At 43.2% G+C, this 27264-nt stretch overlaps 1 protein-coding gene across 1 annotated transcript in view; it reads right to left on the reverse strand.

The window, feature by feature from the left end:
- LOC126188788 (uncharacterized) overlaps positions 1–27264 on the reverse strand; it is a 101045-nt gene that overhangs the window by 35185 nt on the left and 38596 nt on the right. The window contains exons 2-3 of the mRNA XM_049930401.1: positions 9446–9628; positions 8540–8713 (exon numbers count right to left, since the gene is read on the reverse strand). Of these exons, the coding sequence (XP_049786358.1) occupies positions 8540–8713; positions 9446–9628 (357 nt within the window). The remainder of the gene's footprint in view (positions 1–8539; positions 8714–9445; positions 9629–27264) is intronic.

Genomic DNA, 27264 nt, shown 5'->3' on the forward strand with positions numbered 1-27264 from the left:
GAGTTACTGCCCGAAGGTTATTTATGCGCCTACCACATCGGGTTTCTCGGCGATCGCGAGGGCCTTGGTTCAGCTCCAGACAATGGCTTTTCAGCATTCACCGCCGCCCGGATTCCAGCAACTTCTCTCCAGCACTTCTGCCGTTGTAGTGGACATGCCACAAGAATCTTCGGAATCCTTCAGCCAGAACATGCAGTGGAATTCATCGAGTGCCGCCAGTTTCTTCCAACCGCCAACGGCCGTGGACTCTGGCTTTCTTAGCCTGGACCATCCCACGTGTTCTCCACAGAGTGTTGGTCAGAACATTCCTACTCCTGTGTCGAACACACAATTCAATACAGTCCGTGGCGTCGAGCGATGTTTTGCTACTTTGGAAAATCCAGTAGTAAATTCAAATTCGAATCAGTTCCCGCCACGTGTGTATTCTTCCGCGCCGGCTAGTCAACAGGTGTTCAATGCTCGCCAAACAGCAAATATCACACTGAGTGTGCATCCTAGTGGACGTGTGTGGGATCCTTGTGTTGCTTCTAATCAAGTCAACAATTCTGTGCTGGACAGTAATTACTCTAACATCTACAACCAGCCCCAACACTCACGGTCGAGTGAATACTGTGTGCATAAGGGACATTCATTGGCATACTTAAGCACTTGTGGCTTCTCTCCGAGCTACCACGTCAATGAGAATGCACATTTTGACTACGATCCTCACACCGTTCAAGTGTCCGTCGCTTCTCAGCTGCCCCCCCCCCCGGCGTCAAGTGAATTTCGCGATTCCTGCATTACGGGACACCAATAATTTGGACTCGCAGTCTTCTGCATGCTCTACTTCCGTCTGAAGTAATAGGCGCACCTCCGCAGTGACTGCGGTGCCAAATCTGCCGAAATTACCAGACTTCAAACCCGCTCACCCGGAGTTCTGGTTTAACCTGGTTGAGCAAACATTCAATGTCTGTGCTTTGGACGACGACGCACGCTTCACCTGTCTCATGAACCATCTTCACGACCGCGTCGATTTAATTTACGATCTGGTCAAAGCACCCCCCCCCAGCAGGGAAGTATGCTGTGGCGAAACAGATGATACTGGAGCGCATATCTAAAAACCAGGAGAGAAAATGTGCGACAGCTCATCTACAAAGAGCGTCTCGGCGACAGGTCTCCGTTCCAGCTGTGGCAGTGCATCCATCTTCTCATCGATGAGCAAGTTATGCCTGATGACACGCTCGCAGAAATCTGGACTGAAAAGCTGCCTTTGCCTGTCCAGACTGCAATCTCTGCATATGAAGATGGGCCAGTAAATGAACATTTATGCGCCGCCGACAGAGCATACTCCGCCAGGCAATGTGAGCTCCGTGCACTGCATTCTGGACGTGACCGCACTAAGACGCTTTCTGACGCCACACCCTTGTCTGGTGCTGCTAATAACAAGTTTGTTAAGCTACTAGCCCTGCCTGCACCTTCAACTCCCCACAACAACAATGCGTCGGCCTCTGTGGAAGACTCAGGGGCACATACTTCGTCACCTAGCAACTACCCACAGGAACACAGGCCCGCCCAACCTTACTGTTTCTTCCACGCGAGATTCAGGGAGCAAGCTCGCAAATGCCAGTCACTGTGTTCTTACACAAACTCCAACCGCAGGTAGGCTACTATGCCAGCTCCTGCGATGTAAACAACGGGCACCATCCCACATTGCACTCCGTTTCGGACAATAACAGTAAGTGTGGTCGAGTCTATGTTTGCGATTTACGATCAGGTGTATGTTTTCTGGTAGACACTGGCACAGACGTCTCTTTGCTGCCGGTTCGCCTAGCAACCAATAAAGTGCAACCACACAAAACAGCACTTCGTGCAGTGAACTTGTCTACCCTACAGTGTTCGGGTTCCACTTTGTATACAGTGAAACTTTCGCCTGAGTGCAAGCTGGAGTGGACGTTTCTAGTGTCAACAATTGAAGAACCTATTCTCAGAATTGATTTCCTCAAGCACTATCAGTTGTCACTAGATTTTGTGCAAAATACTGTGTTTTACTCCCCCCTTAACAAACATATTCCTTTCGCTTCGCCGAGTGACAGTTCGGCTAACACCAAACATGTGTGCTGTGCTAAGAAGTGTGTAAACCTATCCTTGGAGCTGCAATCTTGGACAAACAAGTGGCTAGTGGAGTGCGCCAAGTCTTTGAAGTTGCGGATGGAACGTATGGAAATGCTGCTGCATCTCCGCAACATACACCACGAGTTGGCCTCCACACAACAACGCCTCGCGGCACTACAAGCAGACGACTCATCGGCTACAGACAAGGTCAGTCCGTGCCAATCTGGTGTTCCTGTGCCCGCGCACGTTAACGACAATGTTGTGAACTCTGTAAACTGTGTCAGCACCCCCTTTTGTAATGATAGGGTATGCTTGAGTGCTCATGCTCCTTGCGTTCCGAATGGGCAATTAACTTGCCAAGCTCGTGGCAATGAACTACGGCCATCTGCTGTTTGGCCATGCCCACTCGTGCCTACAGCGCTTGTAGCGGCACGGCCCGCTACCAAGAACTGGTGTACCAACATCGCCCATGTTAACACGTGTGCAGCCTTTACGCAGCCTACGAGCGGGTGGCACACCTGTACTTCCGTGCCCTCAGCACCACAGCTTGGCCCGTCCGCCACTGCCTGCTCCACTTCACGGACATCTGACTGTCGTGCCACGCCACGTATTGCAGTAGTCACTAACGGCACAGTTCATTGGTTACGTCTAACCGATGGGCTGCCCATATCGCAACGCCCATGCCGCCTCAAGCCGGAATTTATGAAAATTGCAAAATAACAATTGGACGATCTGTTACAAAAGGGAATAATTGAACCTTCTTCCGGTTGTTGGGCTAGTCCTATCCTGTTTGACCAAAAGAAAGACGGTACTTGGCGTATGGTCGGAGACTATAGGCGTTTAAATGCCCGCACCATCATTGATAAATATCCGGTCCCACACATCGCAGACTTCAATCATGCGCTCGCAGGTGCAAAGTACTTCTCTGTTTTGGACTGTAAGAATGCATTTCATCAGATTCCTATGGCTCTGGAGGACATTGAAAAGACTGCCATAACCACTCCCTTTGGGCTGTTCCAATACAAATTTATGATGTTTGGGTTGAAAAACGCCCCCCAAACGTGGCAGCGTTTCATCAATCAAACTTTATCCCATCTAGACTTTTGTTTCGTATACATGGACGACATATTGGTTTTTGCTTCTACTTTGGAACAGAGTGAGGAGCGTGTTCAAGTTGTGACAGATATTTTAGCAGCTGCTGGTATTGAACTGAACAATAAAAAGACTCAATTGCACCAGTCATCCGTCACATTCCTAAGTTATGTTGTGTCATCGGATGGTCTGACACCACCACAGGACAAGATCAAGCCTGTTCTCAAGATGCTACGCCCTCAGACCTATAGGATATTACGCAGGTTCATCGGAGCAGTTAATTATTACTGGAAACATTTGCCAGCCGCTTCTGCGGTGCAGGCTACTCTCACAGATGCTCTCGCTGGCCCACAAACTTCTGGCACCTGCCAGGTACCATGGACACCAGACATGGACAAGGCATTTAATGAACTCAAACAGCTGTTGGCCTCTGCTGTCACTATTGCTCACCCACGGGCAGACGCCACAATGTTTATCACTACTGACGCTAGTGACAATGCTATCAGCGCAGTACTGAGTCAGACATACAATGATGTTACGGTCCCCCTGCAGTTTTTCTCAAAAAAGCTAAACAACGCGCAGAAGAAATACTCAGCATTCGACAGAGAATTACTTGCAGTTTACAAGGCCATAAGACACTTCATAACTGATGTTGAGGGACGGGATTTCTATGTGCTCACTGATCACAAGCCGTTGGTTCCTGCCATAAAAAATCCTGCGGCTGATCTGCCCCCACGACACTTTTGTCACATCGATTACATCTTGCAATTTACAAATGACATTCGCTACATCCAAGGAGCAGACAATGTGGTCGCTGATTTTCTCTCACGTGTTGGTGCTGTCACAACCTTAATTGACTTATTGGACCTACCTCGGTTGCAATCAGCAGACCCCGATAACATGCAGTTAATTTCAGACCACAGCTCCTCTCCCCAACCGGTACGCTCTACTTTCCCTGCCATATCTGACATAGTGTGGTGTGATGAATCGACTGGTATGTTGCGGCCATTCATTCCTAAGCCCCTTCAACGCCAAGTCTTTGACAAACTACACACATTAGCACTCCCCGGTGTCAAAGCCTCCACCCGTCTGGTAGCTGAACGGTTTGTCTGGAGAGACATGCGCCATGACTGTCAGTATTGGGCAAGGGCATGCATGGTGTGTCAACAGAACAAAGTTTCCAGGCACACTTCTCCACCCCTTGGCTGTTTTGCCCAACCGCCAGGCCGGTTTCACCATGTTCATGTCGACCTCATAGGCCCTTTGCCCCCCTCCGAGGGTTTCCGTTACTTGTTTACAGCTATTGACAGGATGACTCGGTGGGCTGACGCTGTGCCTATTCTGAACATTACCTCTGAGACAGTAAGTCGAGCATTCTTAGATTCGTGGATCTCTAGATTTGGCTCACCTGTTTACCTCACCACTGCCCAGGGGCGACAATTCGAGTCTTCAGTTTTCTCTGACTTATGTAAAATGTGTGGTATTGTCAAAATTCATACTTCTGCATACAACCCCCAAAGCAATGGGCTTGTTGAGCGATAGCATCACACCTTAAAGTCTGCCCTGTGTTGCCATGACTCACTATGGACAGAGGCACTGCCCTTCATGCTTCTTGGCCTTCGTGCGACTTTCAAGGAAGACCTCAAGGGTTCCGTAGCCAAGTTTGTGTATGGCCAACCTCTGGTTTTGCCTGGAGAATTAGTCACTCTACAGCCCTCTGAACTCCCTTCACTTCTCGAGCGGGTGCGCTTGCACTGCAGCAAAATTCAGCCGCCACCTCCAGGTGCTCATACACCTCCGCGTGTGTACGTACCGCGCACGCTAGACTCTTGTGAGTACGTGTTTCTCAGAGAATACTCAGTCAAAGCCCCGCTTCAGTCGCCCTACACAGGTCCTTACAAGGTCATCAAACGCTCTGAGAATAACATGGATCTCCTCATAAAAGACTCTGTAACCACGGTCTCACTAAACCGAGTGAAACCAGCTTTCATTGAGCCTCAGGTGAACCTCCCTGTTTCTGCCTCTATTTCTCCCACTCCTGCTTCGAGCGGCCATCCATCTTTCCACACCATGCATTTGGTTATTGATTCTCCACAGTGTGTTTCTCTGCCGAGCACTGCTCCTTCTCCGCGTTCATCTAATTCGAGTGGCCAATCTTTTCGGGGGTTCACTCCTCACAGCCCTCGCAGTCGAGCTGCCAACCACTCGGATTCAACCATTGTGTTACCATCTTCGTGTGACAGCTCTTTGTCACGCCGTTCAATCCATGCTGGCTCCTCGTTGCCTTCGGTCACGCTCCCTCGTCTGTCAGCTGATCGCCCGAGGTTGTCTCCTGCGCAGTCCAGTGCACCTGCCACCCCCCTCTTAGCAGATGCTTCCCCCTGCCATGGCTTTCCCACACCTCCCTGCCTCCCTACCATTGCTCGTACAGGTGCCATCTAAGAATTCACAACACATGTGCACCCTGATGACATACATAAATTATCTGTTGTCGTAGATGGCGATACGGTGTGTGTGGTACTCGTGTGTGACAATATTGAGGGAGGAAGTGCAGAATCTCGTGTGGTGTGCCACTTTAAATTGAGCAGAAGTGCTGCGTGTGGCAATTTGCGTGCCTTTGTTAGGGCCTCTGGCAAGGTGATTCTCTGCCTGCCGGCTGACGAAGTGCTACACCTTCACTCCAGGATGGGACGTTGTCTTCAGCCGCCGGCGTTGCTTGCTGACTTCACCGTTGATGTACCGGGTTTCACCCCCCGGTCTCCTACCAGTCGACCGCTTCCACCTGACGCAGAAGAACTGTGCGTTACCTTCCTAACTTCTCACCCCCACATTCACAGGGACGTACTCCATACTGTGCAGGGGGGTGGGGGGGGCTATGTGGCGTAGAGCGCCATAAATATCGATAATTGTTTTGTGCGTAAGTGTGCTATCTTTGAGGAGAGGGCTTTGGGCAGGATGTTGGATGTTAACGGCAGTTAGCCTCCGGACTTGTATCTGTGTAGAAGCTAAATGTGAGTAAATCTGTATCTGAGAGAATCCTAGTTGTTTACCTACAACTATTCTATATTCCCTCACATGCAATTCAGCACTGCATGAAGTTTGACCACACCATTCGAAATAATGCATGAGAGTAAATCAATAAGTGAAACAGAATGTTGTAGATTCTTAAGTGCTTACATTAATAAAAAACCAGTACTGGAAGTCACATATTACAGATATTCTTAAAGATTTAAACTCTGTAATTTTTATGTTATAGATAACATTAGATTTTAGAGATGAAAATGTCTAAAAGTATACTTATTTTTGCTACGTATTTCACTAATGTCTTATGATGTCTTTTGGCATCATACTCTAAGGCAATTTGTCATTGTTTTTTGTATAGAAATGTGTAATAAGGATAATATGCGATTTGACTCTAGAACTTCTTGTAGACAGCTCTTTAAAGAGTTGGACTTACTGGCAACAGTCTCACTATACATTAACTCCCTTATGAAAAAAAATGACAACAATCAATCATGTTGGGAAATAACTGTAACATTCAAAAATATACTGCCTGACAAAAATGTGAAGCACCCAGAAAGGGAGGAGAGAATTAAATGAAACCTTACGGGTTGAGATGATGCGCAAAGTTATTTCAGTGATTGTAAAATATGTCAAATTTAGAAAGAACTTAGCAGTATGAGCTAACTTAAGAGTATGATGTTCATAAAGCTATTGTATTCTCTGCCAGGGTGAACTTTCCCACAACTGTTATAAATGATGCTTCATATCCTGGTTACTAGCACTTGGATGGAGTTGACATCCAAGATGGTCCCACACATGTTCTATTGGGCACTGGTCTGGGGAACTCACTGGCCATGGGAGTACCCAGACATCATGCAGGCAGTTGAAAGAGACCAGTGCTATGGGTGAATGAACAGTGTTCTGTTGGGAAATGGTCACTGGCTGCTACTATTCTCCTACTAATGGTGTGCAATGACACAGAATGTTGCTGGGAGTCCATTGCACATGCAAATGCGAAGGGGTTTTGATGTGCTCAGTGTACAATATGGCCATCCTCCCTTGTGGCGGTGAGACAGGTTCCACCAGAACATTGACAACAAATATGCTTGCTAGCACATTCCTGTGCAGTCCAACATCAGGCCACTGTTACATCCAAATGCCCCAAATACTGGATATTGCACAATTCTGTTCATGATTACAGAATAATCAGCCAGTTTTCCATAAGGTCAGTGTGGTATGAACTGTGTGACTTTTAAGCTTGGTTATCACAAATTTTGTGCATGCTGGATCTTAAAGATTTTGGCTGATCTCTACAAAGTGAAGATGTTGGGAGCTGCATTAACATTTCTGATGTGGTACAGAGCACATGAAGATGAATTCTTCTATCACATCATGGCAGTGGATGAAAAATGGGTTACATAGCGGTATGTCAAAAACCAGTCAATGAAGTGTGGTCACACAAGCTTGCCACCCAGGCCTCTACTAAAGTGTAGCCAAACATTTTCTGCGCAAAAACCAGTGATGACAATCTTTTGAGAGATTTTAGGGGAAGAGCCACTACAGAAAACTCTAACATTTATTGCAAAATTGTGAACAATCTCAGAAGAGCTGTCCAGAATGAAAGATGTTAGATGCTGAATACTGACATTATTTTTGTGCAGAATACTGCTAGATGCACACACATAAACATTGCTTAACAGTTTCAACTTGGAATAGTTTGATCATGCTACATGTTGCCCTGATTTGTAACTGAGTTATTTTCACATGTTTCCAAAGATATAAAAATGGCCAGGGTCACACTTTCTTGAAAGTGATGAGGAGTTAAAGGAGAGTGTCAGAACATGGGCTAGCTCACAGGTGGCAAAATTCTATAATGAAAACATGGAAAACTCATGCCTTAATGTAGGAGGCATCTATGTAGAATAAAAAATTATATATTACTTTCTGAATAACCATTGTAGTATTATTATTTTTCATTTTAACTTATATTAATCTATTTATGATTGCAGATCTGTAATTTCCAATTGCAGTTTGTTTAATTTTTATATTACCTTTATCAACCAATTTACATGATTGCCTTTCCTCTTAAATCTGTTCCTAAGACATTGTTTCAGTAGTTTTAATAATATTTTAATCTTCTCACTGTTGTCAGGCACTAGTTTAGCTTGTGTGTGCATCTCAAACAGTTTTAACTTTTCAAAATTTCAATTGCCATTTCAATCAAATAATACCATAAGTATTTATGTATGTTGAGTCTCATTACTTCATCATATATCAAAAGGAAAATTCACTGGAGAGAATTAAAAATTCACTATGCACGTAATTTATATTGCTTTTACTGTTATGCTATTACCTGATAGTTGAGGAACTTGGCTCCAATCAGGTAAAGGAATACGGCAGTAATTGACCTGTCCATCTGGGCAACATATGCGGGGCCAGCAGTCTTCATCAGTGGTACAGTTTTTAATCGGAAAAGGCTCAACCATTTGTTCTTTGGGGCAATTTCGTGGCACACCATTACGAAAAGCTGAAATACGATACATTCAGATCTTGAATCATGTTTCTTGTTTGGTGCCTGAGCATCATACAGTTTGTGGGGGTTAAGGATTAATATAACATGCAATTGAAACTTATTAAATGAGTATTTGTTAAAACTGTGACTCTTTTTTACTTTGTGTCTCTTATTTATGCACACCTAAATACAAGGTAATGTGATTGATACTATAGGTAACCTTACTGGCATTAGAAACTCAAAGAAACATTTGCAATCAAATGATAGGACCTGCTGCCTTTTTTGATTACTGTGACCAGTTTCTGTGACCAAGGCAATTTTCCTTTCATTATATCATTGAGAGAGTACATGTTTGTATCTACATATACTTCTACAACAATAAATAAAATAGATCTATAACCACTGGAAAATGCCCTTGGTGGTCAAGATTGATTTTGGTAATCTAAAACAAAAATAAAAGTGCAAGTGGTGCCATTATTTGGTTCCAAGTAATACTACAGTCATGGAAATTGCAACACCATGTTCCATATGCTGGACAAAAAACAAAGAAACATACTTTAGCACACAACTATTCGGAACCATAGAGCAGAACAGTTTTTGGTGACTGTGATATTAGTATTTGAATGATGAAAACCTAAAACAACTGAAGTAAATAATACAAAATATAAGACAATGAGCATCTTACATAAAATGTTCAAAAGTTTTTTTCCTAAAATGTTTGTGAGTAAGAGGTTTAAAACCACTTACGTTTATGAATAGGCTCTGGCTTTGGTCTAGGAATTCCCTTCAGACATCGTCTTTTACCTTGTGCCTCACAGCATTGCAGTTTGAATGCTTTACAGTCACCATCATTTTTGCATGGAAGACTGAATAGAGGGATATTGGTTGTTGCAGAGGGACATATTAGACTGGCAGTGTTGTTGGTCTGTTCTGAAACATAAGAGGAGAATATTTCCATTGGTAAGCACAAGACAGCCCCTGACAAGGCGATCATTTTATTAACATTTGTAAAATGATTTTATAACTAAACTAAGTCCTCTAGTTGTTAAGTAACACTAAAATGTACAGAAATGTTGTTGTGCAGCTATGTAAAAAGAAGCCTTATTGAAAGTGAGAGACACTTTCATCTTGGCGATGGCAAAGAAGAAGGAAGCTGTATAAATTTGATATTTTTACATTAAAGATGCCACCTTAATACTCAAATTAGTTTATTCAATACTTTACTGAGTACTAGAAATTGATAGAAGAAACACTGAAAGGAAGACCACAGTAAGACATATGTACACCAATAAGGAGAATGTAGATATTAGGAGAATGTAGATATCATACATGCATCAGAGATCTAACATGATCCCCAGCACTAATCCCAAACAAAAAGAAAAGTAATTGGTAGAAAATTGGCAAAAAATTCAGAGCATCTAGTGAGAATGTGAGAAAAGGGATGAAATCATTAGACACTTGCATCTAGCTGGAACAGAGTGAATAAGTACAAGCTTAGTAATCATTTTTATTAAAAAGAAAAAGCACAATAAATTTGAAAGTAAATATGTGTGAACATGCTTCTATTACCCTGATTAAACACATATACAGATCTTATCATTCCCACAGTTCATGTTCACAGTGTCTATAATTTCATAGCAGATGCATCACTGTTATGTTACATATTTTTGATGATAAATAAAAGTGGTTTAACCATATCGTGCCATCTGTCCCTTAGGAAACTATATACCACAGAAGATTTTATCATTTAACCTGTGTGACAGCTCATATGTGTATGCCACATTTCTTTAATAATATTTTAATGACATTATCTTCCTTATAAATGATCCGGTCACGTTAAGGTGATCATTGCCTATTTTCAGCATCAAAATGCAATAATAATAATAATAATAATAATAATGGCGTGTGACGAGGGCCTCCCCTCAGGCAGACCGCTCGCCTGGTGCAAGTCTTTCGATTTGATGCCACTTCGGCAACTTGCACGTCGATGGGGATGAAATGATGATGATTAGGACAACACAACACCCAGTCGTGAGCGGAGAAAATCTCTGCCCCAGCTGGGAATTGAACCTGGGCCCTTAGGATTGACAGTCTGTCACACTGACCACTCAGCTACCGGGGGCGGACATCAACATGCAATAACCACTCACAGATGGCAGGTGGCAGCACAATCTGTGTAGGACATATAAAGCATGTCAGGGGATGAGGAACACAGTGCAGTCATTGCCTTATTGCGGAAATGGAGCAATTTATGTGACATCCAAAGGAGCGTAATCATTGACTTTTGGGCCAAGGATGGAAGCATTTCCAAAATGGCTCAGTTTTTAAACCTTTTCTTGTGCTGCCATGCATAAAGTATACTGTGCACGGCAAAATTGCACTATCCGAAACTGGTGCAAGGCAACTGCAGAAAACCATGGGCCACAGATGACAAGGGTAAATGACAGCTGTGGAGATGTCTAAGGTGAACAGATGTGCAACTGTAGAGTAACTGATCACCCGCATGAAACAAGGGCTACCAACAGCATCTCCTCAACAACAGTTCAGCGAACTTTGCTGTGTATGGGCATCCACAGTAGGTGACTGGTTCTTGCACACATGCTGACTACTATACATTGGTGATGAAGGTTGGAATTTGCACACCAATATAGAAACTGAATGTCTGCTGAATGGTGACAGGTGGCATTTTCAGATGAGTCATGTTTTATGTTCCATAGGACGGAAAGCAAACACACTACAACAACTATTGAAAGGGTTGAGCCTGGAGGAGACAGCATTATGGTCTGGGGAATATTTTTGTGGCATTCCATGGTTAATCTTGTCATTCTGGAAGACACAGTGTATCAACACAAGTATGCATCTGTCCTTGGGAACAGTGTACATCCCTACATTCAGTTTATTTTTCTTCAGCATGATGGCAATTACCAACAGGACACTGCAATGTGTTACATAGCTCACAGTGTATGTGCATGGTCTGAAGAGCACCAGGATGAGTTTACCATAGTCCCATGGCCACCATACCCCCCCCCCCCCCCGATTTAAACTGAATCAAGAATCTGCGGGACCACCTCAATTGCTCAATTGGGTTATATGTGCCACAGATGCTCAACTGAGTAACACAGTGCATCTGGCCATGGAACTGGAGCTCAACATCCCTTTTGGTACCTTCTGGAAACTCACTGACACTCTTCCTGCACATCTTGCTGCAGTCTGTGCTGCAAAAGGTAGTTGTTCAGGCTTTTGACAGGGGAGCACATTAATGTGATAGGGCAAAATGTGACCGGATAGTGTGTGTACTTTAATAAAATCTGTGAAGCACTTTGCACATGTCACTGCAAAATCAGAAATTATCTGATATATAGCAACTATTAAAAGGTAAAACAATCACTAATGTAAATTTCTCCAATTGCTAATAACCAGAGTGTAAATGCTAGTCTTTCTTCACATTATGTTAGTCACTGGAAATTGGTGTTCTACTTTTAAATTTCATTAGCTGTAGTGAGAAGCCAGCAAAAATTGCCAATCAATATCTGTACAAAGTTATGGCCTAATGGTAAGGAAAATGGGTTAAGTGTACCTCAATGAAATTCACATATACATAGAAACTGATATACATAGAAACTGAGACACCTAAATCCTTCCTTTCCGACACCAAATTGTATGTTTCTGTTCGTCATGTCAACTGGAGGAAAAAGTTTGTGTAGTGGCAGTGGTAATGAACAATGTACCAAAAATCCTGACTGGCTAGGTATGAGTGCGGAGGGGTTTTGATGGGGGGTGGGAGGTTTGGGAATGGGAGGGGGGAGATGGGCATTTAAAAGTCATTTTTTACATGTTTTTCTTGACTATCTAAAAGACTGCAGCTTCTAGCAAAAATCTTAACCAATACAAAATAAAACTACATTACATTTCCTGCAAAAAGGTCCTAATCATAATTTTTCTAGAATTAATAATTTCCACACTGCAGGGGATGGAAAAATTGCAGATTGTTAAAAATTATGTCTTAATCATATAAAATTAATGTATATTATTAAATGAAGTGGGTTAAGAACAAATTTTAAATGTTTGTACCACATCTAAGTGCACTAGAACTGTAATAAGGGATAAACTGTGTTCTGGGGGTGTCATAGGGTGGAAAGGTTCAGGGTGGAGGTTAGCAACCAATTACGACCAGTGCTAATACACTCAGACTGATAATTAAGATAATTACTTTATATATGTAAACTACGAGAAAAACAGCTATTCTGAAAACAAAGCCACTGTTGCTTCTTCTATACTATGCAGTTTCCATTATTATCTGATAGTCTGCTGCAAATAAACCATTTTAACTTTATACAGACCACTACCAGCAGTCTACATACTGGTAAAATGTAGATCTATCCGACACAAACATTAGAGTCAGGCAGAACTTACATTCTTAACTCCCAAGTATTCAGACACATTCTAGATGGAGTGGCTGATGATGCACTCTTTCATGTTGTGTTTATATCTTTGGGGATTATTAGTTTCCTCCATGATGGCCACTAGGAATCTGATAAAACTCTATTGTGAACTCTAGAGAGGGGTGCATAGTTTACATGGAAAGTATTTCTTTATGTACTGCAGTTGTGAATTACTGAGTTCATCCTAAATTTACTCTAGTTCATACAATGTAAGCTTCTGTGGCTGGTACTGACATCACTAAAAACTTCTGGGCTAATACTTGTCAACCACAAACACCGATAGGGAGTATATGCATTGGTATGTAATTTTAAGAACATGTCAGTCCATGAATAGACTTCAGCACGATGTCTGATTATTAACTTTACACAATGTCATTATCACATGCTTCTGCAAATGAACATTTTTTTTTTCTCCTTAGGTGTAACGTCTCAGGAGATTATGCCATAGGGAACAACTATGTTAAAGTTTGCAAAGTACACTGGCCACAATATCTGCAGGTGAACAAAGTGATAGAGACTTGAGAGTGCAAAGCAGGCAGAACTGAGCTTTTTCATTAACTTTTTCATGTATATGAGGACACTACTATAAAAAGAGTTACAAGACAGTAGTAAATGCAAAAAGACACAACTTGAGAGTGTGTTTCCTTCCACAACTGGCATCAATCTTAAATGTTTTTGCATACGTGCCTATCCATTCAACAAACCCACTACACTTTGAGTGGTGTCTTCACTCATCCAGTTATTTGATCTCCATCTATACCTACATCTACATCCATACTCCACAGTCCACCTTACGGCGCATAGCAGAGGGTACCCCATACCACTGCTAGTCATTTGCTTTCCTGTCCCACTTTCAAATAGAACGAGAGAAAAATGACTATCTATACACCTCCATATGAGCCCTAATTTCTTATATCTTATCTTCATGCTCCTTACATGTAATGTATGTTTGAGACAACAGAATCGATCTGCAGTCAGCTTCAAATGCCAGTATTCTAAATTTTCTCAATAATGTTTCTCAAAATGAACGTCACTTTCCATCCAGGGAGTTTCATTTGAGCTCCTGAAGTATCTCTATAACACTTGAGAGTTGTCTGAACCTGCTAGTAACAAATACAGAAAAACCACAAGGAGGGGGCGCTAAAGATATCTTCAGCTACCTTTACTTTTACCGTAATATAAAATAATCAAGTCACATGTAAAGTTTAAGAGAGTTTTATTTAAACTGATTATACACTTACAGAAGACAATGCCATCTTATGATATAAAAAACCTACAATTGTGATTCTCTTCCTTAAATTATGAATTCTATGCACCTATTCCTCCTGGAAAATTGGTTAATTACATTGTCAATAGGACAATCAATGTCAGGGTTAGTGTTCAACAGACCTAAGCCATTAAGTCGATTCTCCTTCATTGTTGACATGGGCCATATCTTTGTACGCTGCAATGTTGAAAAACTTCTTTCTGCTGTAGTAGTAGATGCAGGCAGGCATGAAAATATTTTGTATGGCATGTACAAAGTAGGATAGTCAGATCTAGGACAAACAGACAATGCTTGCATAACAGAAACACAATCATTAAAGGCATTTATGCGTGTTTGCTTGTGTTGAAGAATCTCTCCCATTAGTCTCTCTTTAATCACAAAACAGTAGAACATTCATGACTTTTCTCGAACAAATTCCAGACAGAATAATGTATTGAGCATACTATAATGGCCGCGACTTTTCTCGTAGTTATGTGTTAGCTATCTATGTGCAAGACAGAAACGTTTAAAATACTATGATGCGGACGTATGTGCTACAAGTTGACTGACGAAAGAAATGAACGAATACCGTACGGGCTGACTGGTGGGGGTAATGTGGGTGGCAATGCGGGTGACCCCGCAAGGGGGGGGGGGGAGGGGTGCGAGTCTTGCACGCCTCCCATATTTATCTGCCACTGCAGGGCACACACGTTTATCCATTGCTGTATAGTCCGCAGCTCGTGGTCTATGGGCTAGCATTGCTGCCTCTGGATCACAGGGTCCCGGGTTCGATTCCTGGCTGGGTTGGGGTTTTTATCTGCCAGGAGACTGGGTATTTGTGTTGTCCTCATCATTTCATCATCATCATCATCGTCATCGTCATCATCATCATCGTTTGTGAGAGTGACTAGATTGGAATGTGAAACGAAAATGGACTGTGTAAAAATTGGGACTTTGTACAGGCGCTGATGATGGTGCAGTTGAGTGCCCCACAAACGAAACATCATCATCGCTGTATTACATATGATGTACCAGTGTGTTAAAGGCTTGGTCATGCATAACTAAACATACTACTGTTTCTCTTTTTAAACAAAGTTATTGTCATTTATGACATACAAAAAGTAGTGACTGGCGTATTGTGACGAGCCAGTTGCTCGGCCACCATTGACCACATATTTTCAGTTGGTGAGAGATCTGAAGAATGTGCTGAGCAGGACAGCAGACAAACATTTTCTGTATCCAGAAAGGCCCGTACAGGACCTGCAACATGTGGTCGTGCATTATCCTGCTGAAATGTAGGGTTTCGCAGGGATCAAATGAAGGGTAGAGCCACGGGTCGTAACACATCTGAAATGTAACGTCCACTGTTAAAAGTGCCATCAATGCGAACAAGAGGTGACCGAGACATGTAACCAATGGCACCCCATACCATCACGCCAGGTGATACGCCAGTATGGCGATGACGAATACTCGCTTCCAATGTGCATTCACCACGGTGTCACCAAACACGGATGTGTCCATCATGATGCTGTAAACAGAACCTGGATTCATCTGAAAAAATGACGTTTTCCCAATCGTGCACCCAGGTTCATCATTGAGTACTCCATTGCAGGCGCTCCTGTCTGTGATGCAGCGTCAAGGATAACCGCAGCCATGGTCTCCGAGCTGATAGTCCATGCTGCTGCAAACGTTGTCGAACTGTTCGTGCAGATGGTTGTTGTCTTGCAGACGTTCCCATCTCTTGTCTCAGGGATCGAGGCGTGGCTGCACGATCTGTTACAGCCATGCAGATAAGATGCCTGTCATCTCGACTGCTAGTGATACGAGGTCGTTGGGATCCAGCACGGTGATGTGTATTACCTTCCTGAACCCACCGATTCCATATTCTGCTAACAGTCATTGGATCTCGACCAACACGAGTAGCAATGTCGCGATACGATAAACGGCACTCGCATTAGGCTACATCCGACCTTTATCAAAGTCGGAATCATGGTTGTACGCATTTCTCCTCCTTACACAAGGCATCACAACAACATTTCACCAGGCAACGCCGGTCAACTGCTGTTTGTGCACGAGAAATCGGTTGGTAACTTTCCTCATGTCAGCACGTTGTAGGTGTCGCCACCGGCGCCAACTTGTGTGACTGCTCTGAAAAGCTAATCATTTGCATATCACAGTATCTTCTCCCTGTCGGTTAAATTTCGCGTCTGTAGCACGTCATCTTCATGGTGTAGCAATTTTAATGGCCAGTAGTGTAATTTTACTTGTGTTCGAAACAGGCTTATGTCTGTTGAAGTTATTTTACTGGTCTTCACGCAGCCACTGGGCTAAGACATTTTTCATGTATTAGTGTGTATGTAAGTAGTATGTTATCACTTACGTTATTTTGAAGTTTATGTGTAGATTGTATCTCTGGTCTAGATGTTATTTTGATCATTTTTAGGACTTTCTGAAGAAGGCTATATTATTATTGCAGAAACCATGGTCAAAGTTTAAAATAAACATAATTTAGTGGAGCTGTGGGCTGTTTTTCATTCGAGTCATCTGGGATGAGATTGAACGTGGCGTCAAAGCTCATGGGCCCCCTTCCTGGAATTTACGGGAGCTGACTTACGCATGCAGATATGGTGTCAGCTCCTTCCAGCGACCAACCAAGGCCTCATTGAAACTTCCTGGCAGATTAAAACTGTGTGCCGGACCGAGACTCGAACTCGGGACCTTTGCCTTTCGCGGGCAAGTGCTCTACCAACTGAGCTACCCAAGCACGACTCACACCCCTTCCTCACAGCTTTACTTCTGCCAGTATCTCGTCACCCACCTTCCAAACTTTACAGAAGCTCTCCTGCGAACCTTGTAGAACTAAGCTGTGAGGACGAGGCATGAGTCGTGCTTGGGTAGCTCAGTTGGTAGAGCGCTTGCCCGCGAAACGCAAAGGTCACGAGATCGAGTCTTGGTCCGGCACACAGTTTTAATCTGCCAAGAAGTTTCATATCAGCGAACACTCCGCTGCAGAGTAAAAATCTCATTCAAGGCCTCATTGCTTCCATACCACGACGCATCGCATCTGTTATCTTTGCCAGAGTTGGACATACCGGCTATTAGATAGGTGGTGATATGTTCTGGCAGATCTGTTCAAATGGTTCAAATGGCTCTGAGCACTATGGGACTTAACATCTGAGGTCATCAGTCCTCTACAACTTAGAACTACATAAACCTAACTAACCTAAGGACATCACATGCATCCATGCCCGAGGCAGGATTCGGACTGTAGCGGTCACGCGATTCCAGACTGAAGTGCCTAGAACTGCTCGGCCGCAACGGCCGGCGGCAGATCTGTGTACAGACGCCATTATATGGGTTGCCCAAATAGTATCTTTTCTTCAGATAATCGGATAAGTCGATTGCTATCCTGAAAGAATTAAACCATTTTATCGTTCAAGTAATAGTATGCTTAAAAGGAAAAAAATCGAGTCAGGCCATACCGACTGGCCACTGTGCCATGACGTCATTCTGATGCAGTATGGAGGGCCAAGGAGCAAGCTCGCCGTCGCCCATGGAGCCTGGCATCTGAGCGTCCCCCTCCCCACCCCCCCCTCCCACCACCACTACTATTCTGCAGTCGTCTCACCTTGGCTGAACCCAAGTACACTACACAGAAACTGAGCGCACTGAGCACTTTGCAATAGCATGTTTAGTACTGCATTTAGAATGAAAGTACGTTTGCAGCATCGTTTTTATTTTATTGATCTTTGCGTCGATATTGTCTGTTGGATCTCGCCTTGAATCTTTAGCAACGTTCGTTTAATGATTTTTCTGACGCTTCGTCAGTATGTATGCCGCCTGCAATGGGGGATGAACCCTTGACAATATCAGCCATTTGTACCAGCAAAGCGTCAGACAAAGGTCCTGGGAAGAAAGCCAACAAGCAGTTGAGTCCGCGCAGAATAACGTGACCGGTACATGCGCAACCGGCAGGACATGCGCGGGGAGAACTGGTAGTCATGGGTGCTACAGTCCGGCGCTGCAGGGGAAACGCCGAGTGCAGTAGGTGCCATTCCAAACTCAAGCCTATACTAGCATTTTTTGTAAATATTAAGTGGGTCCCCTCCACACTCACACTTGCATGGTGACCATTCAAAAAGGTCTGTCACCTCTGCTTCGATTAGTAAATAAAAAGAATTCCACTGAAAATGAAACGAAACCAGCATTTTATTTTCTCTTGGTCTGTTGACCATCTTCATCTACATCCTCTTCCATTTCCATAATACTGTCCTCAAGTACGTCGCCCTTGTATAGATCCTCTCTATACTCCTTCCATCTTTCTGCTTTTCCATCTTTGCTTAGAACTGGGTTTCCATTAAAGCTCTTGATATTCATGCAAGTGGTTCTCCTATCTCCAAAGGTCTCTTTAATTTTCCTGAGGACAATGTTATGGAAATGGAAGAGGATGTAGATGAAGACGAAATGGGAGATATGATAATGTGTAAAGAGTTTGACAGAGCACCGAAAGACCTGAGTCGAAACTAGGCCCCAGGAGTAGACAACATTCCGTTAGAACTACTGACAGCCTTGGGAGAGCCAGTCCTGACAAAACTCTACCATCTGGTGAGCAAGATGTATGAGACAGGCAAAATACCCTCAGACTTCAAGAAGAATATAATAATTCCAATCCCAAAGAAAGCAGGTGTTGACAAATGTGAAAATTGCCGAACTATCAGTTTAATAAGTCACAGCTGCAAAATACTAACGTGAATTCTTTACAGACGAATGGAAAAACTGATAGAAGCCGACCTCGTGGAAGATCTGTTTGGATTCTGTAGAAATATTGGAACACGTGAGGCAATACTGACCCTACGACTTATATTAGAAGAAAGATTAAGGAAAGGCGAACCTACGTTTCTAGGATTTGTTGACTTAGAGAAAGCTTTTAACAATGTTGATTGGAATACTCTCTTTCAAATTCTGAAGGTGGCAGGGGTAAAACACAGGGAGCGAAAGGCTATTTACAATTTGTACAGAAACCAGATGGAAGTTATAACAGTAGAGAGGCAGGAATGGGAAGCAGTGGTTGGGAAGGGAGCGAGACAGTGTTGTAGCCTATCCCCGATGATATTCAATCTGTATATTGAGCAGTCAGTAAAGGAAACAAAAGAAAAATTCGGAGTAGGTATTAAAATCCATAGAGAAGAAATAAAAATTTTGAGGTTCGCCGATGACATTGTAATTCTGTCAGAGACAGCAAATGACTCGGAAGAGCAGCTGAACGGAATGGACAGTGTCTTGAAAGGATGATATAAGATGAACACCAACAAAAGCAAAACGAGGATAATGGAATGTAGTCGAATCAAGTCGGGTGGTGCTGAGGGAATTAGATTAGGAAATGAGACACCTAAAGTAGTTAAGGAGTTTTGCTATTTGGGGAGCAAAATAACTGACGATGGTCGAAGTAGAGAGGATATAAAATGTAGACTGGCAATGGCAAGGAACGCGTTTCTGAAGAAGAAAAATTTGTTAACATCGAGTATAGATTTAAATGTCAGGAAGTGGTTTCTGAAAGTATTTGTATGGAGTGTAACCATGTATGGAAGTGAAACGTGGATGATAAATAGTTTAGACAAGAAGAGAATAGAAGTTTTCGAAATGTGGTGCTACAGAAGAATGCTGAAGATTAGATGGGTAGATCACATAACTAATGAGGAGGTGCTGAATAGAATTGGGGAGAAGAGAAGTTTGTGGCACAACTTGACCAGAAGAAGGGATCGGTTGATAGGACATGTTCTGAGGCATCAAGGGATCACCAATTTAGTATTGGAGGGCAGCGTGGAGGGTAAAAATCGTAGAGGGAGACCAAGAGATGAATACACTAAGCAGATTCAGAAGGATGTAGGCTGCAGTAGGTACTGGGAGATGAAGAAGCTTGCACAGGATAGAGTAGCATGGAGAGCTGCATCAAACCAGTCTCTGGATTGAAGACCGCAACAACAACAACTGTTAACCATTTGTAACCTTCCAGAGAAGCGTCATGAGTGGCGAATTTTCAGTAAAACCTACTAGTTTTTCTTGTGGTCATGCTAAAATTTGCTTCTTTGGCCAAAACACAGCGGAGTTTACATAGTATCACCTCACTAAAGCCGTTGGCACGTGGAACGAGGTACGAGAGCGAGTCAAATGAAAACCTTAAATATTTTTTAATGTGTAGAAATGGTACAAACCTGTATCACTTTTCAACGTAATCTCCCCCACGCTCAATGAAAGTCCTCCAGCGCTTACAAAGTGCATAAATTCCTTTAGAAAAAAATTCTTTTGGTAGTCTGCACAACAATTCATGCACCGCGTGGCATACCTCTTCATCAGAACAGAACTTCTTTCCTCGCATTGCGTCTTTGAGTGGTCCAAACATATGGAAATCACTTGGGGAAAGGTCTGGTGAGTATGGTGGATGAGGAAGACACTCAAAATGCAGGTCTGTGATTGTTGCAACTGTTGTATGGGCAGTGTGGGGTCTTGGATTATCATGTTGCAAAAGGACACCTGCTGACAGCAATCCACATTGCTTTGATTTGATTGCAGGCCGCAGATGATTTTTTAGGAGATCTGTGTATGATGCACTGGTGACAATGGTCCCTCTAGGCAAATGACGCCTTTTTTCGTCCCAAAAGAGAGTCTGCTGATGGTTGTGTTCGAAACTTCTTTGATTTTGGTGATGAGGAATGGCGCCATTCCTTGCTCGTTCTCTTCGTTTGCAGTTGGTGGAAGTGAACCCAGGTTTCGTCCCCAGTAACGATTCTTGCAAGGAAGCCATCACCTTCTTGTTCAAAGCTCCGAAGAAGTTCTTCACAAGCATCAACACGTCGTTCTCTCATTTCAGGAGTCAGTTACCGTGACACCCATCTTGCAGACACTGTGTGAAACTGGAGCACATCATACACAATGTGGTGTGCTGACCCATGACTAATCTGTAAACACGCTGCAATGTCATTCAGTGTCACTTGGTGGTTATCCTTCTCTATGGCTTCAACTGCTGATATGTTCTGTGGACTCACAACTCGTTGTGCTTGAGATGGATTAGGAGCATCTTCCACTGAAGTCACACCATTTGCTAACTTCATACTCCATTTATAGACTTGCTGCTGTGACAAACATGCATCACCATACTGAACCTTCATTCGTCAATGTATTTCAATAGGTTTCACACCTTCACAACGTAAAAACCAAATAACAGAACGCTGTTCCTCGCTGGTGCAAGTCGCAAGTGGGGCGGCCATCTGATACTGATACTGCGACGGTATGTGTCATCTGCACTATGCTGCCACCTACAGGCCATTCTGCACGGTGTTTGTAGCACGCTTACCAACTTACAGGATAACGGCGCGAAATTTCGATTTGTTGTTACAAATTTAAGTTTTTCATTTGACTCACCATCGTAGCTAACGGTGACGTCACGCCCTACGAGTTTTGTGACGTCACTTCCTGCTATTTCTCGTTGAGAAGCCATTTCATCACGTGAAACACAAAATACGTCCCGCAATATTCCGGCAACGTACCACGTAAAGTAGAACTAATAGGAAGCAAGAACGCTCCCTACGTCACAAGCCGAAAGCAAGACGCCATACTGTAGTGTTATGTTCAGCAGATGCCCATATTCGATTGGTTTTATGTTGTATGTTACATGCCATGATTAGAGGCTGTTTCTAAGCACGAGCGAGTTGAATGTCTGGAGAACGAATCGTTATTCATACGATTTGTTATAATGACAGGAAACGTCATGTTGGTGGTTAAAGAATTTACGTATTTAGTTATTTTCGCTTTAAAACTGGCGTGCAATGGGAGCAAGCCGTTTTAAGACAACGACTCATTTAAGATTCATGAAAATGTTTCTATCTCAGTAGGATTTGTTATTTAATTAAATGTGAATAACATTTTACAGATCAAGTGCAGAAAATGCAGCCACTGAACTTCGTGGATCGGCATGGTGTAGTTTGTTGAGGCACGGTGATATGAGATCGTGCGTATGTTGGGAATTGTTTCGCGCCGCAGTGTCACCATTTTTTTTCACTTTCGAGGTTTCTAAAAGGTTTTGTGAGTTTCGTACGGAATTAATTTCTGTAATATTTGATGTTATGTAAATGTAAGGGTGGTCTCTGTCAGGAGCGAGTTTGATTTGGTGAACTGTTATAAGTTGTCTTTCCTGAGTGGACATGTGACTTTCATTTTTGTCACATTACACGATCACGGATCTTGAAGTTTTTAAATATACCACAGACAGAACAACTTGACAAGCATGTGGCTAAGGAAGGATATGTTCGTTTTGTTAGAGCTAACGTAGGAATTCTAGGCGCATCCATCTTTGTGAACAAACTGTATAGTTTCCGAGCCAAAAAACTCACGTCAACCAGCGCGCCCCTTGCCGACGGCGCTATGTCTCTTGACTCCGGATATCGCGTCCTCCTGCACGTCAACGTTAGCTGGCTCGTCCCGTATGGCGACGGATTAACACATTGTGCAGATATAACTGCGAGAGAATTCTGAAACAGTGAAACTTAAAAACGTTAAAACACATCCTGCGGACAAAAATAAACGTCTTCACTTATGTTGTTACAAAACCCACATCATTTCTTGTTTCACCAGCTGTTGATGGCCCTTAAAATAACATTCTTTCGTCGAAAAAGTCTGTAGTTGCTGGACTAACACGATCGATAACGAAGTTTTGCATGGTAACCATATGGAAAAATGTGAGGAATAGTGTGGAAATTTCATTCTGGCTTTATCGCTGGGGCGCGCGATCGCAAATGAGCGTGCTACCTCAGTTTTCTAGAGATTGGTGACAGAGGACCTGCACCCAAGTCTAAAGAAAAATTCGATATGTTAGCAAAATTTCATACACAGCAGCATATTACGCAATATGCACCAAATGCAAAATCATGGCGACCGCTAATTTTCATGTAAACTTTTTAGACTTTCGCACAGTTCTTACTTCCATGCAAATATCGTAATATTTGTGACCATTAACGAAATGATGGGCACGTCGTTATGAAACTGACATATAAAGCTACAAGTAAAGCAAAAATGATTTTTTTTACTCAATAGTTTCTGTAAAAACGTTTGAGAAAGATTTCAAGGCGTGCGCCTCGATTTCGTCATTGTGCGGCATGTTGAAAAAGACAGTGAGGGAGAAGTGTTGTATACGTGTGTATGATAAATCCCTTCCCTCAAAAGTATTTCTCTTCTTCATACCTCCTCTGTGTTACCACAGATGACGTGTCTCTGATCTCATTTGTACTAAGATTGCAGTACACGCAAGCTGCCTATTTGCTTCCACCGGCGAGAGTGGAATGCAGAAGTTCTAATAAATGTTCACCAACCTGCAGTCTTCTGTAGTTGTTGTCCACTGCGCAGAAAACAACACGTAGGTCGTCAATCCGTAATCTTGAGGATGTAAGAAACTCTTAGCGAGGAACTTTTGTCTTAGAAATGATTAAATTTCCGATCAGTTTGTTTATACGGGCTGCCACTCGACTTTTTAATTGGCAGAACATGATAAATTGCAAAATTACATTCCACTTTGAGTAACAAATACTTTCAATTCCTCAACAAAATAATTAACTGCCTATTTCTGTAATTACAAACACACTATTCTCATCTAGATGTTGCAAGTTAATTAAGTCTTAACTGATACCACGGCCGACATGTCCGTTCTCCGAGACTGCCGAACGAGCTATAATATTACAGCCGAACAACTTCGCTCGCCATCCAAGTTAGGCGAGATCCGAAGATCACCGAAGTGCTTCGTCTGCCTTTTCGTTTTGCATTTTATTATTCTGCTGGTTATTACACTACTGACCATTAAAATTGCTACACCACGAAGATGACGTGCTACAGACGCGAAATTTAACCGACAGGAAGAAGATGCTGTGATATGCAAATGATTAGCTTTCCAGAGCATTCACACAAGGTTGGCGCCGGTGGCGACGCCTACAACGTACTCATACACAAACAGCACTTGAGCGGCGTTGCATGGTGAAACGTTGTTGTGATGCCTCGTGTAAGGAGGAAAAATGCGTACTATCACGTTTCCGACTTTGATAAAGGTTGGATTGTAGCCTATCGCGATTGCGGTTTATCGTATCGCGACATTGCTGCTCGCGTTGGTCGAGATCCAATGTCAATGGTATCGGTGGGTTCAGGAGGGTAATACGGAACGCCGTGCTGGATCCCAACGGCCTCGTGTCACTAGCAGTCGAGATGACAGGCATCTTATCCGCATGGCTGTAACGGATTGTGCAGCCACGTCTCGATCCCTGAGTCAACATATGGGGACGTTTGCAAGACAACAACCATCTGGCACGAACAGTTCGACGACGTTTGCAGAAGCATGGACTATCAGCTCGGAGTCCATGGCTGCGGTTACCCTTGACGCTGCATCACAGACAGGAGCACCTGCGATGGTGTAGTCAACGTCGAACCTGCGTGCACGAATGGGAAAACGTTATTTTTTCAGATGAATCCAGGTTCTGTTTACAGCATCATGATGGTCGCATCCGTGTTTGGCGACATCGTGGTGAACGCACATTGGAAGCGTGTATTCGTCATCGCCATACTGGCGTATCACCCGGCGTGGGGATGCTTGTTCGCATTGACGGCACTTTGGAAACTGGACGTTACATTTCAGATGTGTTACGACCCTTGGCTCTACCCTACATTTCAGCAGAATAATGCACGACAGGATGTAGCAGGTCCTGTACAGGCCTTTCTCGACACAGAAAATGTTCGAATGCTGCCCTGGCCAGCACATTCTCCAGATCTCTCACCAATTGAAAAGTCTGGTCAATGGTGGCCGAGCAACTGGCTCAGCACAATACGCCAGTCGCTAATCTTGATGAACTGTGGTATCATCTTGAGGCTGCATGGGCAGCTGTACCTGTACACGCCATCCAGTTCTGATTCAATGCCCAGGCGTATCAAGGCCGTTATTACAGCCAGAAGTGGTTGTTCTGGGTACTGATTTCTCAGGATCTATGCGTGAAAATATAATCACATGTCAGTTCTAGTATAATATATTTGTCGAGTGAATACCCGTTTGTCATCTGCATTTCTTCTTGGTGTAGCACTTTTAATGGCCAGTAGTGTAATACTTGTGAAATAACGGAATAGTAACACACAGTGATCATAAGGCCGTTGCAGCATCCCTGAATATGGAAGTAAATAGGAATATAAAAAAAGGGAGGAAGGTTTATCTGTTTAGCAAGAGTAATAGAAGGCAGATTTCAGACTACCTAACAGATCAAAACGAAAATTTCTGTTCCGACACTGACAATGTTGAGTGTTTGTTTACGGAAAAAGTTCAAGGCAACCGTAAAATGCATTTTAGACAGGTACGTGCGGAGTAAAACTGTGAGGGACGGGAAAAACTCACCGTGGTACAACAACAAAGTTAGGAAACTACTGCGAAAGCAAAGATAGCTTCACTCCAAGTTTAAACGCAGCCAAAACCTCTCAGACAAACAGAAGCTAAACGATGTCAAAGTTAGCGTAAGGAGGGCTATGCGTGAAGCGTTCAGTGAATTCGAAAGTAAAATTCTATGTACCGACTTGACAGAAAATCCTAGGAAGTTCTGGTCTTACGTTAAATCAGTAAGTGGATCGAAACAGCATATCCAGACACTCCTGGATGATGAAGGCATTGAAACAGAGGATGACACGCGTAAAGCTGAAATACTAAACACCTTTTTCCAAAGCTGTTTCACAGAGGAAGACCGCACTGCAGTTCCTTCTCTAAATCCTCGCACAAACGAAAAAATGGCTGACATTGAAATAAGTGTCCAAGGAATAGAAAAGGAACTGGAATCACTCAACAGAGGAAAGTCCACTGGACCTGACGGGATACCAATTCGATTCTACACAGAGTACGCGAAAGAACTTGCCCCCCTTCTAACAGCCGTGTACCGCAAGTCTCTAGAGGAACGGAAGGTTCCAAATGATTGGAAAAGAGCACAGGTAGTCCCAGTCTTCAAGAAGGGTCGTCGAGCAGATGCGCAAAACTATAGACCTATATCCCTGACGTCGATCTGTTGTAGAATTTTAGAACACGTTTTTTGCTCGAGTATCATGTCGTTTTTGGAAACCCAGAATCTACTATGTAGGAATCAACATGGATTCCGGAAACAGCGATCGTGTGAGACCCAACTCGCTTTATTTGTTCATGAGACCCAGAAAATATTAGATACAGGCTCCCAGGTATACGCTATTTTCCTTGACTTCCGGAAGGCGTTCGATACAGTTCCGCACTGTCGCCTGATAAACAAAGTAAGATCCTACGGAATATCAGACCAGCTGTGTGGCTGGATTGAAGAGTTTTTAGCAAACAGAACACAGCATGTTGTTATCAATGGAGAGACGTCTACAGACGTTAAAGTAACCTCTGGCGTGCCACAGGGGAGTGTTATGGGACCATTGCTTTTCACAATATATATAAATGACCTAGTAGATAGTGTCGGAAGCTCCATGCGGCTTTTCGCGGATGATGCTGTAATATACAGAGAAGTTGCAGCATTAGAAAATTGTAGCGAAATGCAGGAAGATCTGCAGCGGATAGGCACTTGGTGCAGGGAGTGGCAACTGACCCTTAACATAGACAAATGTAATGTATTGCGAATACATAGAAAGAAGGATCCTTTATTGTATGATTATATGATAGCAGAACAAACACTGGTAGCAGTTACTTCTGTAAAATATCTGGGAGTATGCGTGCGGAACGATTTGAAGTGGAATGATCATATAAAATTAATTGTTGGTAAGGCGGGTACCAGGTTGAGATTCATTGGGAGAGTCCTTAGAAAATGTAGTCTATCAACAAAGGAGGTGGCTTACAAAACACTCGT

The sequence above is a fragment of the Schistocerca cancellata genome, chromosome 5 (assembly GCF_023864275.1).
Source record: "Schistocerca cancellata isolate TAMUIC-IGC-003103 chromosome 5, iqSchCanc2.1, whole genome shotgun sequence".
NCBI lineage: Eukaryota > Metazoa > Arthropoda > Insecta > Orthoptera > Acrididae > Schistocerca > Schistocerca cancellata.